General features: G+C 49.4%; 1 protein-coding gene across 1 annotated transcript in view; it reads left to right on the top strand.

The window, feature by feature from the left end:
• LOC106572832 (1-phosphatidylinositol 4,5-bisphosphate phosphodiesterase eta-2) overlaps nucleotides 1-14,262 on the top strand; it is a 59,857-nt gene extending 45,595 nt beyond the window's left edge. The window contains exons 20-21 of the mRNA XM_014147351.3: nucleotides 5,379-5,763; nucleotides 10,581-14,262. Coding sequence (XP_014002826.2) covers nucleotides 5,379-5,763; nucleotides 10,581-12,304 — 2,109 coding nt within the window. The 3' untranslated portion in view covers nucleotides 12,305-14,262. The remainder of the gene's footprint in view (nucleotides 1-5,378; nucleotides 5,764-10,580) is intronic.
• The last annotated feature ends 116 nt before the right edge of the window (nucleotides 14,263-14,378 follow it).

The following is a 14,378-nucleotide window of genomic DNA, read 5'->3' as shown; positions in this document are numbered from 1 at the left end:
TGAAACAATTGACTACTAGAGAACTGAAACCATCTTCAATAGTCTCTTTACTAGAGAACTGAAACCATATTATATAGTCTCTCTACTAGAAAACTGAAACTATATTCTAGTCTCTCTACTAGAGAACTGAAACCGTCTTTGAATAGTCTGACTATCTACTAGAGAACAGAAACCATCTTTCAATAGTCTGACTATCTACTAGAGAACTGAAACATCTTTCAATAGTCTGACTATCTACTAGAGAACTGAAACCATCTTTCAATAGTCTGACTATCTACTAGAGAACTGATACCATCTTTCAATAGTCTGACTATCTACTAGAGAACTGATACCATCTTTCAATAGTCTGACTATCTACTAGAGAACTGAAACCATCTTTCAATAGTCTGACTATCTACTAGAGAACTGAAACCATCTTTCCATAGTCTGTCTTCTAGAGAACTGAAACTATATCGTCTATCTACTAGAGAACTAAAACCATCTTGCAATAGTCTATCTAAACTCAGCAAAAAAAGAAACGTCCTCTCACTGTCAACTGTGTTTATTTTCAGCAAACTTAACATGTGTAAATATTTGTATGAAAATAAGATTCAACAACTGAGAGGTAAACTGAACAAGTTCCACAGACATGTGACAATGTGTCCCTGAACAAAGGGGGGGTCAAAATCTAAAGTAACAGTCAGTACCTCGTGTGGCCACCAGCTGCATTAAGTACTGCAGTGCATCTCCTCCTCATGGACTGCACCAGATTTGCCAGTTCTTCTCTTCCACCAAGGCACCTGCAAGTTCCCGGACATTTCTAGGGGGAATGGCACTAGCCCTCACCCTCCGATCCAACAGGTCCCAGACGTGCTCAATGGGATTGAGATCTGGGCTCTTCGCTGGCCATGGCAAAACACTGACATTCCTGTCTTAAAGGAAGTCACATACAGAACATAGAACGAGCAGTATGGCTGGTGGCAATGTCATGCTGGAGGGTCATGTCAGGATGAGCCTGCAGGAAGCTTACCACATGAGGAAGGAGGATGTCTTCCCTGTAACGCACAGCGTTGAGATTGCCTGCAATGTCAACAACCTCAGTCCGATGATGCTGTGACACACCGCCCCAGACCATGACGGACCCTCCACCTCCAAATCGATTCCGCTCCAGAGTAGAGGCCTCAGTGTAACACTCATTCCTTCAACGATTAACCCGAATCTGACCATCCCTCCTGGTGAGACAAAACCGGGACTCGTCTGTGAAGAGCACTTTTTGCCAGTCCTGTCTGGTCCAGCGACAGTGGGTTTGTGCCCATAGGCGACGTTGTTGCCGGTGATGTTTGGTGAGGACCTGCCTTACAACAGGCCTACAAGCCCTCAGTCCAGCTTCTCTCAGCCTATTGCGGACAGTCTGAGCCCTGATTGAGGGATTGTGCGTTCCTGGTGTAACTCGGGCAGTTGTTGTTGCCATCCTGTACCTGTCCCGCAGGTGTGATGTTCGGATGTACCGATCCTGTGCAGGTGTTGTTACACGTGGTCTGCCACTGCGAGGACGATCAGCTGTCCGTCCTGTCTCCCTGTAGCGCTGTCTTAGGCGTCTCACAAAACGGACATTGCAATTTATTGCCCCGGCCACATCTGCAGTCCTCATACCTCCTTGCAGCATGCCTAAGGCATGTTCACGCAGATGAGCAGGGACCCTGGGCATCTTTCTTGGTGTTTTTCAGAGTCAGTAGAAAGGCCTCTAGTGTCCTAAGTTGTCATAACTGTGACTTTAACTGCCTACCATCTGCAAGCTGTTAGTGTCTAATTAACGACCATTCCACGGGTGCATGTTCAGTAATTGTTTGGTTCATTGAACAAGCACGGGAAACAGTGTTTTTAAACTCTTCACAATGAAGATCTGTGACGTTATTTGGATTTTTACAAATTCTTTGAAAGACAGGGTCCTGTAAAAGGGACGTTTCTTTTTTAGTTTACTAGAGAACTGAAACCATCTTCGATAGTCTAACTATGCCTATCTCCTAGTGAACTTGCCATTCTTCTTTTATTTCTATACTGCATTCTATTGTCTCTGTCATCAACACTACTGTAATGACCACACTGTTGTTCATATCTCGTCCTGTTTCCAGATCTCCTCTTTGTCTGCTCTGACTGTATGTTCATCTATTTGCTGTACTCTCCCTCAATTCCCACTCTCTCGTCTCACACTCCCTCTCTCGCTCTCCCTTCTCTCGCTCTCCCTTCTCTCGCTCTCCCTTCTCTCGCTCTCCCTTCTCTCGCTCTCCCTTCTCTCGCTCTCCCTTCTCTCGCTCTCCCTTCTCTCGCTCTCCCTTCTCTCGCTCTCGCTCTCCCTTCGCTCTCACTTCTCTCTCAACCTTTGTCCTCGCTCTCACTCTCTCCCTTCCCGCTCTCGCTCTCCCTTCTCGCTCTCTCCCTTCCCGCTCTCGCTCTCTCCCTTCCCGCTCTCGCTCTCTCCCTTCCCGCTCTCGCTCTCTCCCTTCCCGCTCTCGCTCTCTCCCTTCCCGCTCTCGCTCTCTCCCTTCCCGCTCTCGCTCTCTCCCTTCCCGCTCTCGCTCTCTCCCTTCCCGCTCTCGCTCTCTCCCTTCCCGCTCTCGCTCTCTCCCTTCCCGCTCTCGCTCTCTCCCTTCCCGCTCTCGCTCTCTCCCTTCCCGCTCTCGCTCTCTCCCTTCCCGCTCTCGCTCTCTCCCTTCCCGCTCTCGCTCTCTCCCTTCCCGCTCTCGCTCTCTCCCTTCCCGCTCTCTCCCTTCCCGCTCTCTCCCTTCCCGCTCTCTCCCTTCCCGCTCTCTCCCTTCCCGCTCTCGCTCTCTCTCTTCCCGCTCTCGCTCCCTCTTTTCGCTCTCGCTCCCTCTTCCCGCTCTCGCTCCGTCTTTTCGCTCTCGCTCCGTCTTCCCTATCTCGCTCACGCTCCCTATTCCCTCTCTCGCCCCCTCTTGCTCTCCCTTCTGTCTCACTCTCCCTTCCCCTCTCTCGCTCCTTGTCCCTTCCCCCTCTCACACTCTCTCTTTCTGTCCTTTCTGTGATTTCAGTTGAACCTTCTTTGTCCAAACGCTGCTTTTAGAGGCAGAAAATTGTTAGGAGTCCTGAAGGCGCCACTCTGAACCCAGGTGTAGTGAAATCCAGTCAGCACCCTGCATGTGCCACATGCTCCTTCCCTGCCACCCCAATAATTTCGCCCATCTGCACCCGCAAGGCAATAACGTCCACCCGTAGAGGCTAACTCATGCTGAACATGAGTTGCGAACATGATTGTGACAGCTTGACTCGTCAGTATCCTCCACCGACCCAAAGTAGATCCAATGTCACTAACATGCGCCGGAGGGAGGGAGAGGTGTGGGAGAGAGAGGGACACAAACACAGGGGACTAGGGGTATTTTATCCATACTCAGGAGATTCCCAGCAAGGAGCACTGCAGGGGTATACAGTTCCTACTGTGTAAGCCACTTGAATGAAGAAAAAAATTAATGTGTTAACGTCATAAAGCATGAACTCTGTCAGACTTGCTCGGATCTTGCAGGAGGGCGTGTTGGGGAGGGGGGTGCAAAGCTCCGTGTTTGTGGTATTAGTCAGTTGGCATCATTTGTACTGTAATGCCTTGGGCACTCAGTCTTGGTGTAATTCCACTTGGATCTACTTGATGACATTGGGTTGCTGCACATCATGTGCTGAAAGGCAAGCATTTTGAAATGAACAGACACACACACCAGTCATAATGGTTGTCTCAGTGCAAAGAGTGTTACAGCAGTGTTAATTCGATCGGTGAATGTCAAATTGTGATCTCCATCTCTACATCACACCTTCAACCCTGTACATGGTGAACTCCCCCGACATTGTACATGGTGACCTCCCCTCACTATCTACATGGTGACCTCCCCACACATTGTACATGGTGACCTCCCCACACATTGTACATGGTGACCTCCCCTCACTATCTACATGGTGACCTCCCCACACATTGTACATGGTGACCTCCCCACACATTGTACATGGTGACCTCCCCACACATTGTACATGGTGACCTCCCCTCACTATCTACATGGTGACCTCCCCACACATTGTACATGGTGACCTCCCCACACATTGTACATGGTGACCTCCCCTCACTATCTACATGGTGACCTCCCCACACATTGTACATGGTGACCTCCCCACACATTGTACATGGTGACCTCCCCACACATTGTACATGGTGACCTCCCCTCACTATCTACATGGTGACCTCCCCACACATTGTACATGGTGATCTCCCCACACATTGTACATGGTGACCTCCCCTCACTATCTACATGGTGACCTCCCCACACATTGTACATGGTGACCTCCCCACACATTGTACATGGTGACCTCCCCACACATTGTACATGGTGACCTCCCCACACATTGTACATGGTGACCTCCCCACACATTGTACATGGTGACCTCCCCACACATTGTACATGGTGTTCTCCCCACACATTGTACATGGTGACCTCCCCACACATTGTACATGGTGACCTCCCCACACATTGTACATGGTGACCTCCCCACACATTGTACATGGTGACCTCCCCACACATTGTACATGGTGACCTCCCCACACATTGTACACGGTGACCTCGCCCCCCTCACTCTGTACACGGTGACCTCGCCCCCCTCACTCTGTACACGGTGACCTCGCCCCCCTCACTCTGTACACGGTGACCTCGCCCCCCTCACTCTGTACACGGTGATCTCCCCCCCTCACTCTGTACACGGTGACCTCCCCACACTCTGTACACGGTGACCTCGCCCCCCTCACTCTGTACACGGTGACCTCGCCCCCCTCACTCTGTACACGGTGTTCTCCCCCCACACTCTGTACACGGTGACCTCCCCCCCTCAGTCTGTACACGGTGACCTCCCCCCCCTCACTCTGTACACGGTGACCTCCCCCCCTCACTCTGTACACGGTGACCCCCCCCCCCCTCACTCTGTACACGGTGACCCCCCCCCCCTCACTCTGTACACGGTGATCTCCCCCCCCTCACTCTGTACACGGTGACCTCCCCCCCCTCACTCTGTACACGGTGATCTCCCCCCCTCACTCTGTACACGGTGACCTCCCCCCCTCTCTGTACACGGTGACCTCCCCCCTCACTCTGTACACGGTGACCCCCCCCCTCACTCTGTACACGGTGACCCCCCCCCCCCCCCCTCACTCTGTACACGGTGACCCCCCCCCCCCCTCACTCTGTACACGGTGACCCCCCTCCCCCCCTCACTCTGTACACGGTGACCCCCCTCCCCCCCTCACTCTGTACACGGTGACCTCCCCCCCTGTATGTCAGTACTGTATGTTCAGTTAAATGCTTATTGTGAACCAGTTCATGATGTTAGTTTGTCTCATCTCTTGTTCTCAGGGCAAGGTGACCAGCGGCATCAAAGGGCTGTTTCACAGAAACCCAAAGCAGGCTTCTCTCGACAGCCATGCTGCTGCACAGCTTAGCCATAAGCACACGTTCGGCGCCCACCTGCTGCGCCGCACGGCCAGCGCGCCCACCAAGGTCCTGCCCAAGGTCAAGAAGGGTTTCCCCGAGATCGCCATCGACACCAAAGACTACCGCTCAGAAGGCACCAGCGAGGACCGGGAGTTAGAGGACAGCCACCTCATTGCTTCCTCCCAGCCCCCGCTGCTCCACCAGGGCACCTGGGATACTACGGCCGCCGTTGCCCCCGCCGCATCACGCCAAGGCACCAACAGGCACCACGGCACCAACGAGGCTTTCCTCCCCGACGAGGGCAAAGGTAAGGGCTCACCTCGCTTCCTCCGATATTCCGTGAGCGAGCCCCTAAAGCAGGTCAATCGGCTGCACTGCCACGACTCCCTGAATGAGAAATATGGAGTGTTTGCCCGCGTGGCCCTCAACAGCAGTGGCAGGATGGGGGTGTCCTCCAACTGCATGATCTGTGTAATTAGCTCCAAGGAAAGCCCAGAGGAGAGGGAGTTCAAGGATGAGGAGAAATGGGGAGAGAGGACCAAGGCGTGGACAGAGATGCCTGAGAGAGCCTTCCGCTGTCCCACTCCCTTCAGGCAGGTTCAACCCGAGCCAATGCCCAAACCGCAGGCCCTGGTCGCAGCCCAGCCTGATAAGTCCCTGGCCCAGTCCAAGCCCACAGTGGAGGCCCTGCCCCTGTTCCAGCCCCAGGCGTTCTTCTGACCTATCCCCTTTCCCAGGTCTCGGGCCAGAGCCCATCAAACTCTGGACACCTGTCCCACTGAGGCTCACCCTGACCCCGCTGAGAGGAACGCCTGCTCCTGCGTCATGCCCCACCGGCGCTTCCCCTCCCCTCCTATCTCCCCGCTTGCGATGCTCACCCCCGACTGCCGGAGCAGCGCCCCGCTGCCCAACTATGGCAGTGCTTGCAGCCCGGCCCCTGGCACTACCATCAGCAGCTCCGACTGTGACAGCTTGTTGCTCAGTGACAGTCGCAGCAGCTGTGAGAGCCTGGGGAGCCTCGAGCTGGCCCCTATGCTGCCTCCGCGAGGGGTCCTTGACAGCGGCAGGCGTGCCGTGGGCACCCTGCAGCGCGAGATGAACCTCCTCTTTGCTCAGAAGATGGACGAGCTGCGCAGTAATTCCCCTATGTTCTTTTCCGGTAAGGTGGATCTGCAATTGCATTGTCCACAGTAGTACCCATAGAGGTGTCTTAGAAGCACCCATAGCAGTCCCTTATAGCTGCCATAGTGAGCCCATTGTGCAGTGCTGATCCCCTAGTTGTAAGCCATGTGCTGTGAGCAGTCCCCCCAGAGGACCCATCCTTCAGAGAGCCGATACTGTAGTCTTGACCCCAGGTCCCCTCACTAATCAAAATCAGCCTTTGTCTAGACCTCCGGTTCTTCCACCAATCAAAAGTTACCTTTCGTGTTCTAGACCCCTGGTTCCCTCACCACTCAGTCACCCTTTTGTCTAGACCAACTCTGGACCTCAGTTCCACAGCCTTTCCTCTCCATTGTTCCCCTCTAACCAAGGCGTGGACAGGGCTGATTTAGACCTGGGACACAGTCTGGATGCAATTATTTGTCAGGTAGAACAGAAAACCAGCAGGCTCCAGACCTCGTAGTCAGAGTTGAAGAATGCTGATCCCATCACAATCAAATTTTACTTTAGCTCATTAGCACATAAATTGCCACTAAATACCCATCGTTACTAGAATTGATAAGCTCAACGGTACTAAAAGGCAGTGCATAATTGTAATAATGTGTAGCAAACTAGTAATGAGTTGTAAGAAAAATATTTCATCACTCTGTGCCCAACAGATAAAAGTACAGCAAGTAAAAAAAATTACAACAAATAATGCGAAATTCACTATTCTATGGAATGTAAACCAACTTGTTTGACTGCAGAAAGGCCCCATATCACTCTAGAACTCAACCCCTTGGTAACAATGAACATAAAACATCTCCCCCAAAAGTGAAAGAGCCAAACCATCATATGACTTGACCCGGGGGAGCCCTCCACCCCTCCTTGTCCAAACCATGATGAACACAAGCTGTCCTCTCACCCCTGCTCACCCAGACTTAGTATCTCCCACTCAGTGCATTACATCAAAGGAAATCACAAGTTGGATCATTTTTGGGGGGGAGGTTGTTTCTTCCTTTGGGTCTCAGATTTATGGCGACGTTACAATGAAGGATGGTCACCATACATTTAGCACAATGTATTTCTATTCTATTACTTGTCAGAATATTTCTCAACTTTTCTCTTCAATCTTTAAACTCAGCTTCAGCTGCTACCCTTTCACTGAACACAGAGGCTCTCTTGTGTTACTGTCTGTAATTAGTTTGTGGTAAGTTGTACTGTCTTTTCACAGCACAGTATATTTCAGTGGACTATCTGTTGTAGACATGGTTTTTAAATAGTTTAGAAACGTGATATTGTGAAGTTGATCGTTTTGCCCTTGTAATTGAGTAGTATTCTGATACTTTATCAATTTTCTCAAATTACTCTACGCACTCTTGCTTCAGCGCTCTCCTCTGCACTGTTCTCTCGTTCATCCAGTTGTGCTAACCTCCTTTGTTCTGTCCCTTTTGCACGCTCTCTCTGTTCCTAGTGCAGAATTGAGGGGATGACAAAAGCCAGGTAACGAGAACCCTTGAATGTCTGCACCCTCACCCACTGTTTTCTGCTCATTCACTGTACCTTGACTGTCTTCATAACCCCTCCTTCACTCCCTTCCCCCAGTCTCTGTAAGCACCGTGCACGCAGACTGTATCAGCGACTACTGTACCAGACATTCTCCAATAGGAAACACTTGTTTTTGATTTCCGTTGCAAAACATTTTTTCTACGTTATGCACTAATGAATATGACCCAGGTAGTCAGAGTCACAGATGGGGTTTAACAACACACTTTGTCGCAACACACTTTGCACTGTGTTAGGGCCAGCATGTCGAGGTTGAGCTAGGGACACAGATTTCACGAGAAGGATTTGGGAGTATTTGACTGTGTTTTGGGGCACATGGAGTCTCACTTGTGTGAATCATCATTACGCTCATAACTACACTGCTGGTAATTCCCATTCCATTGTTACCATACTGCTATGTTTTCAGGTCAGAATCTTCCTGGTCATCAGTGTATGCACGCAATTCATCAGAATGAATATTGGTCATTTAGGCATCTATCCATCAAGGTCCCATTTTAATGCTCTATTCAGTCTTTATAGTTTAAACGTTACAGATTCCCCGATTTTTTTAAAAATGTAAAGGTCATTTCAGATTTTACCGTGAATGCGGTCTCCGCTAAAGAGGGAACACATTGCCTTTTTTTTTTTTTTCAATCATGCTGTAAATCTGAACTTCCGGGATGCTGATTGATCCCATAAGCATATGTTGAATTGCAGTTATGTTTAGTGTGAAACATCATATTCTTGTACAGTCATGGCCAAAGGTTTTGAGCATGACACAAATATTAATTTCCACAAAGTTTGCTGCTTCAGTGTCTTTAGATATTTTTGTCAGATGTTACTGTGGAATACTGAAGTATAATTACAAGCATTTCATAAGTGTCAAAGGCTTTTATTGACAATTACATGAAGTTGATGCAAAGAGTCAATATTTGCAGTGTTGAACCTTCTTTTTCAAGACCTCTGCAATCCGCCCTGGCATGCTGTCAATTAACTTCTGGGCCACATCCTGACTGATGGCAGCCCATTCTTGCATAATCAATGCTTGGAGTTTGTCAGAATTTGTGGGTTTTTGTTTGTCCACCCACCTCTTGAGGATTGACCACAAGTTCTCAATGGGATTAAGGTCTGTGGAGTTTCCTGGCCATGGACCCAAAATATCTATGTTTTGTTCCCCAAGCCACTTAGTTATCACTTTTGCCTTATGGCAAGGTGCTCCATCATGCTGGAAAAGGCATTGTTCGTCACCAAACTGTTCCTGGATGGTTGGGAGAAGTTGATCTCGGAGGATGTGTTGGTACCATTCGCTATTCATGGCTGTGTTCTTAGGCATAATTGTGAGTGAGCCCACTCCCTTGGCTGAGAAGGAACCCCACACATGAATGGTCTCAGGATGCTTTACTGTTGGCATGACACAGGACTGATGGTAGCGCTCACCTGGTCTTCTCCGGACAAGCTTTTTTCCAGATGCCCCAAACAATCGGAAAGGGGATTCATCAGAGAAAATGACTTTACCCCAGTCCTCAGCAGTCCAATCCCTGTACCTTTTGCAGAATATCCGTCTGTCTCTGATGTTTTTCCTGGAGAGAAGTGGTCTTTTTTGCTGCCCTTCGTGACACCAGGCCATCCTCCAAAAGTCTTCGCCTCACTGTGCGTGCAGATGCACTCACACCTGCCTGCTGCCATTCCTGAGCAAGCGCTGTGCTGGTGTTGCTCCGATTCCACAGCTGAATCAACTTTAGGAGACGGTCCTGGCGCTTGCTGGACTTTCTTGGGCGCCCTGAAGCCTTCTTCACAACATTTGAACCTCTCTCCTTGAAGATCTTGATGATCCGATAAATGGTTGATTTAGGTGCAATCTTACTGGCAGCAATATCCTTGCCTGTGAAGCCCTTTTTGTGCAAATCAATGATGACGGCACGTGTTTCCTTGCAGGTAACCATGGCTGACAGAGGAAGAACAATTATTCCAAGCACCACCCTCCTTCTGAAGCTCCCCGTCTGTTATTTGAACTCAATCAGCATGACAGAGTGATCTCCAGCCTTGTCCTCGTCAACACGCACACCTGTGTTAACGAGAGAATCACTGACATGTCAGCTGGTCCTTTTGTGGCAGGGCTGAAATGCAGTGGAAATGTTTTTGGGGATTCAGTTCATTTGCATGGCAAAGAGGGACTTTGCAATTAATCTGATCACTCTTCATAACATTCTGGAGTATATGCAAATTGCCATCATACAAACTGAGGCAGCAGACTTTGAAAATTAATATTTGTGTCATTCTCAAAACTTTTGGCCACGACTGTATGTGCTGTATGCATCATAAGACCCACATAATGATACTATACGTACAGTATGCTACTTATAGTTACCATTTTGACTGTTGATAATGAATGTAGTCCTGTGCTTACAGATCTTGTGCTTCTCTTCTCCCCTCCCCCAGACCATTCCACAGTGCAGAGACCAGCTCCCCCTATTCGACTGCTCGCACCAATCTCTGATGAACTGGGGGACCGCCATCTCACTCACTCCTCTTCCACTCCAGCAGACCACTCATCCACGCGTCACTCCCCACGTCTACCGCTCCCTATATCCACAGCAATCACCATCTTCACCTCATCCCCGGCTTCTAAGTGTGAGGCGGACAGTCCTGTCAACGGTAGGGGGGAGGAGGGTCCCGTCAATGGTAGGGTGGACAACAAGAGACCACCTGCCCATCACAGTACTACCTCGGCCCCTGTGACACATGACCCCAAAGACCTGAAACCCTCACAGTACAGCAGAGACCCCCGGGTCGATGATGGCACCTCGTCACTCATGGAGCACTCTCCAAGCCGAGCGGAAGCACCGTATACTCAGTCAGGCCACACAAAGGACGATGCCGAGCTTAAGACTGAGCCAACTGCAGAGTCCCCTGTTGCTCTCGCCTACCCCTCTGTATACGCCAGCCCTCTGAAAGTCCAGTCCCTGAGAGCTCTGTTTGGCAGCAGCCCGTTGAACACGCCTGTCAGAATGACCAAAATCGAGGACCACGTGCAGGCGGTGGCTGGGGAGCAGCAGCAGTCATCAGCCATGCCAGAGGTGTGCATCGACGCCACCCTGAACGACCGGCTGTGGAGCAAGCTGGAGCCCAAGCCAGGCAGCCACAGAGACAGCGTGTCCTCATCCTCCAGCATATCGTCCAACGACACCGTCATTGACCTGTCCCTGCCCAATCTGGCCAGGAAGAGCCTCACCTGTCTGAGCAACGGAACCTCCCCAGGCGACAACATCTTCCCGGACCCACCCTCCTGGGTCAACCGGCCACGCTCTGCCATAGCCTCCTTCGAGACGCTGCAGGTCAGCAAGTCCAACCCCAATCTCCTGCAGGGCCACCTGGGGGAACCAGAAGACGAACTGCAGCCCAGGCCCCTCGGCGCCCCCAGGGAGCCTCCAGTGGACTCACCCAGCAGAATAACCCAGAGGAGGCACACCTGGAGCCGCCTCTACATGGAAGGGCTGAAGCATTCCTCCCCTCCAGCCAAGAAGCCCTCTGCTGCAGCAGCCCTTGCTGCTGCCGCCACCAGCCCCCTGGATACCGTGGCCTCTATGTCTAAGAGCCTGGGGGACTTGACGTCGGATGACATTGCCTGCAACTTTGACAGCAAGTACCGCAGCATCACCCGCAGCTTCATCATTAGGCCTTCCCGGAACGACCTGAGGCAGGGTTACCCTAACCATAATCCCCAGAGGCCCCGGCCGCCCAGCTACTTAACTGAGCAGCTGAGGAGGCTGACCGACGTGGAGCCCCTGACAGCTCACGACTTCGCCCCCCAGGTACCCCTGGAGGAGCCTCAGGAGGAGCCCCTGCTACGGAGGACGTCGTCCCGGAGCCAGAGCAGGGTGCGCTACATCGCCAACAGGGCCAAGCAGGCCCAAGAGAGGCAGAGGCTGCAGGGTCTCAACCAGTCCCACCCTGCTACTGGTGCTGCTAATGCTAGCATTAGCGGTGGCGGTAGCCCCATGGAGGAGCGGGGGAACCCGGAGGGGGCGTGCTGCGTAGCCCAGAGCCCCTGCACAAGCCTGGACCTGCTGAGCCAGCTCAGCCCCCCAGGGCCCCCCAACAGACTGTCCCAGACCTCCCTGAACTCTGACAACAACGAGGTCTTTTTCATGCTCAAGCTCTGAGAATCAGACTTGTTTTGGAACTGAGCGTGAGAGAGACACTGAAGCATAACTCATTTAAAATTCCATCCAGCTTTCTAGGAAGGTAAATTGTAATTTTTAAAGAAATGACATTCTGTATATCTTGATAGGATGTCTTTCTAAATGTATTTAATCAAGCAGAATAATGCTACTTCCAGACAGTCACAAGCACAGTTTTACTCTGGTCAATGTGTTCACTGCTCAGTAACTCACATCAACTATGAACACCTATACACAGCAAATGCCTAGCTGGTCACAAAGGATGGACTAGTCATTTTTACTACAATGGTCACAACAAACACCAAATAATTGCTCAGAAATAATAGAAACAGCAATGAGTTGTCTAATGAAAGCATCCTTTACCAATGCACTCATTTGTTTGCACCAAATGAGGAACGTTGGAATGTGATTGGAAAAGCAATGCCTGCCTGACTGTCTAGGTAAACCATGACTTCCATGTTTGTATATGCCTGACTGTCTAGGTAAACCATGACTTCCATGTTTGTATATGCCTGACTGTCTAGGTTCACAGTGACTTCCATGTTTGTATATGCCTGACTGTCTAGGTTCACAGTGACTTCCATGTTTGTATATGCCTGACTGTCTAGGTAAACCGTGACGTCCATGTTTCTATATGCCTGACTGTCTAGGTACACAGTGACTTCCAAGTTGTTATATGCCTGACTGTCTAGGTTCAAAGACTTGTTATGTTTTGAGTATTCATTGTGAGTTGAGCTGATCCTAAAGTAGCAATAGACAACCATTAGTGGAGTTTTACTATTCTAAAACCCTTTTTAAACTTCAAATTTTAACGATATGTATATACTGTACTTTTAAAATGTGTAGAGATGTTCTGTTTTTTGTTTTTTTACATATTTATTGAGCCAGTAGTTCTGAAAGTAGCGCTCATGAGACAAAACTGGTCCCCGAAAATTGCGTATTACGACACGTGCAGATATGTGCATCACGTCTTAGCTCTCTCTCTGCTGTGTGTGCATCTTGCTAGCTGTCACTCAAATGGCGAGGGGCTGAAGCTCATTGGCTTGAACTTGAATTGCTAGGGGGCTGACCCATGTGGGGAAAAATGTAGGGAAAATGGCACCGCACACCTTCCAGCTTTGAAACTAGAGATTTCGTGGCAAATTTGAGGTTAGACAGTAATTATTCTCATAGATCATGCATGTATGATTTACATGTTGACACATCCAGCCCAAAGTGTGAGGTTTATAAAATACATACTAGTCGCCAAAGTTCTTGAGCATGACTTTTAAGATTGAATAATACTGTGTTAACTCATTATATATCACCAGTAGCCCAAACGTGCTAGCAACATTTTTAAACAACTTAAACAAGTGTAATATATTGCAGATTATGGATTTTTTTTTTTCAGATTGTTGTTTAGTCAATGTGGAGTCTTTACTGAAAAGAATAAGAGAAAATGGCAACAATTATTTTTTTTCCCTAAAAAGTCTTAAATCCAACTTTAAAAATTGTGAGTACAGTGAAGTGTGATTTGAGTGAGCTGCCAGCGATTTAGAAAACTGTTATTTTATTCTAGACAACACAGTGGGAATGTTGTTTTTACCATCAAGACTCTACTCCCGTTACCTGTTTTTTATTTGACTGCATGCTTTTTAAACACTTATGTACGTCTCTCTTATTTTATTATACAAAAACGTTTTTTATATGGGAACTGATCTGTCGACGAGTTCTTGTCTTGCTCAGTGTTCAGGCTGTTGAAGCTTGATTGGTTACACTGTCTTTGTAGATACTCAACCAGATAGCATTGATCCCATATCCAAGCATGTTTATTTGTTCTGTACTGTTTGCACTGCCATGCCAGTTCTCTGCTAAACGTTAGGAAGAATATTGAAGTAAAAAACAGATGTAATTATGAACTGAATAAAGCTCCTGTATATTAAACAAGCTTATTTTGTTAATTCAACGTCGCACTCTTGTCTCAGTGTTCGGACCGGAGATTTATATTCCAACAAAATGGGCAGCCAGTTGAACTTATCCCTACAAAAGTTGACATGGTTGCACCATGTAGGCTAGT

Source organism: Salmo salar, chromosome 15 (assembly GCF_965601325.2).
Source record: "Salmo salar chromosome 15, fSalSal1, whole genome shotgun sequence".
In the NCBI taxonomy this organism is placed as follows: domain Eukaryota; kingdom Metazoa; phylum Chordata; class Actinopteri; order Salmoniformes; family Salmonidae; genus Salmo; species Salmo salar.
Note: the sequence above shows the minus strand (reverse complement) of the source record. Positions and strands in the feature narration are given on the sequence as shown.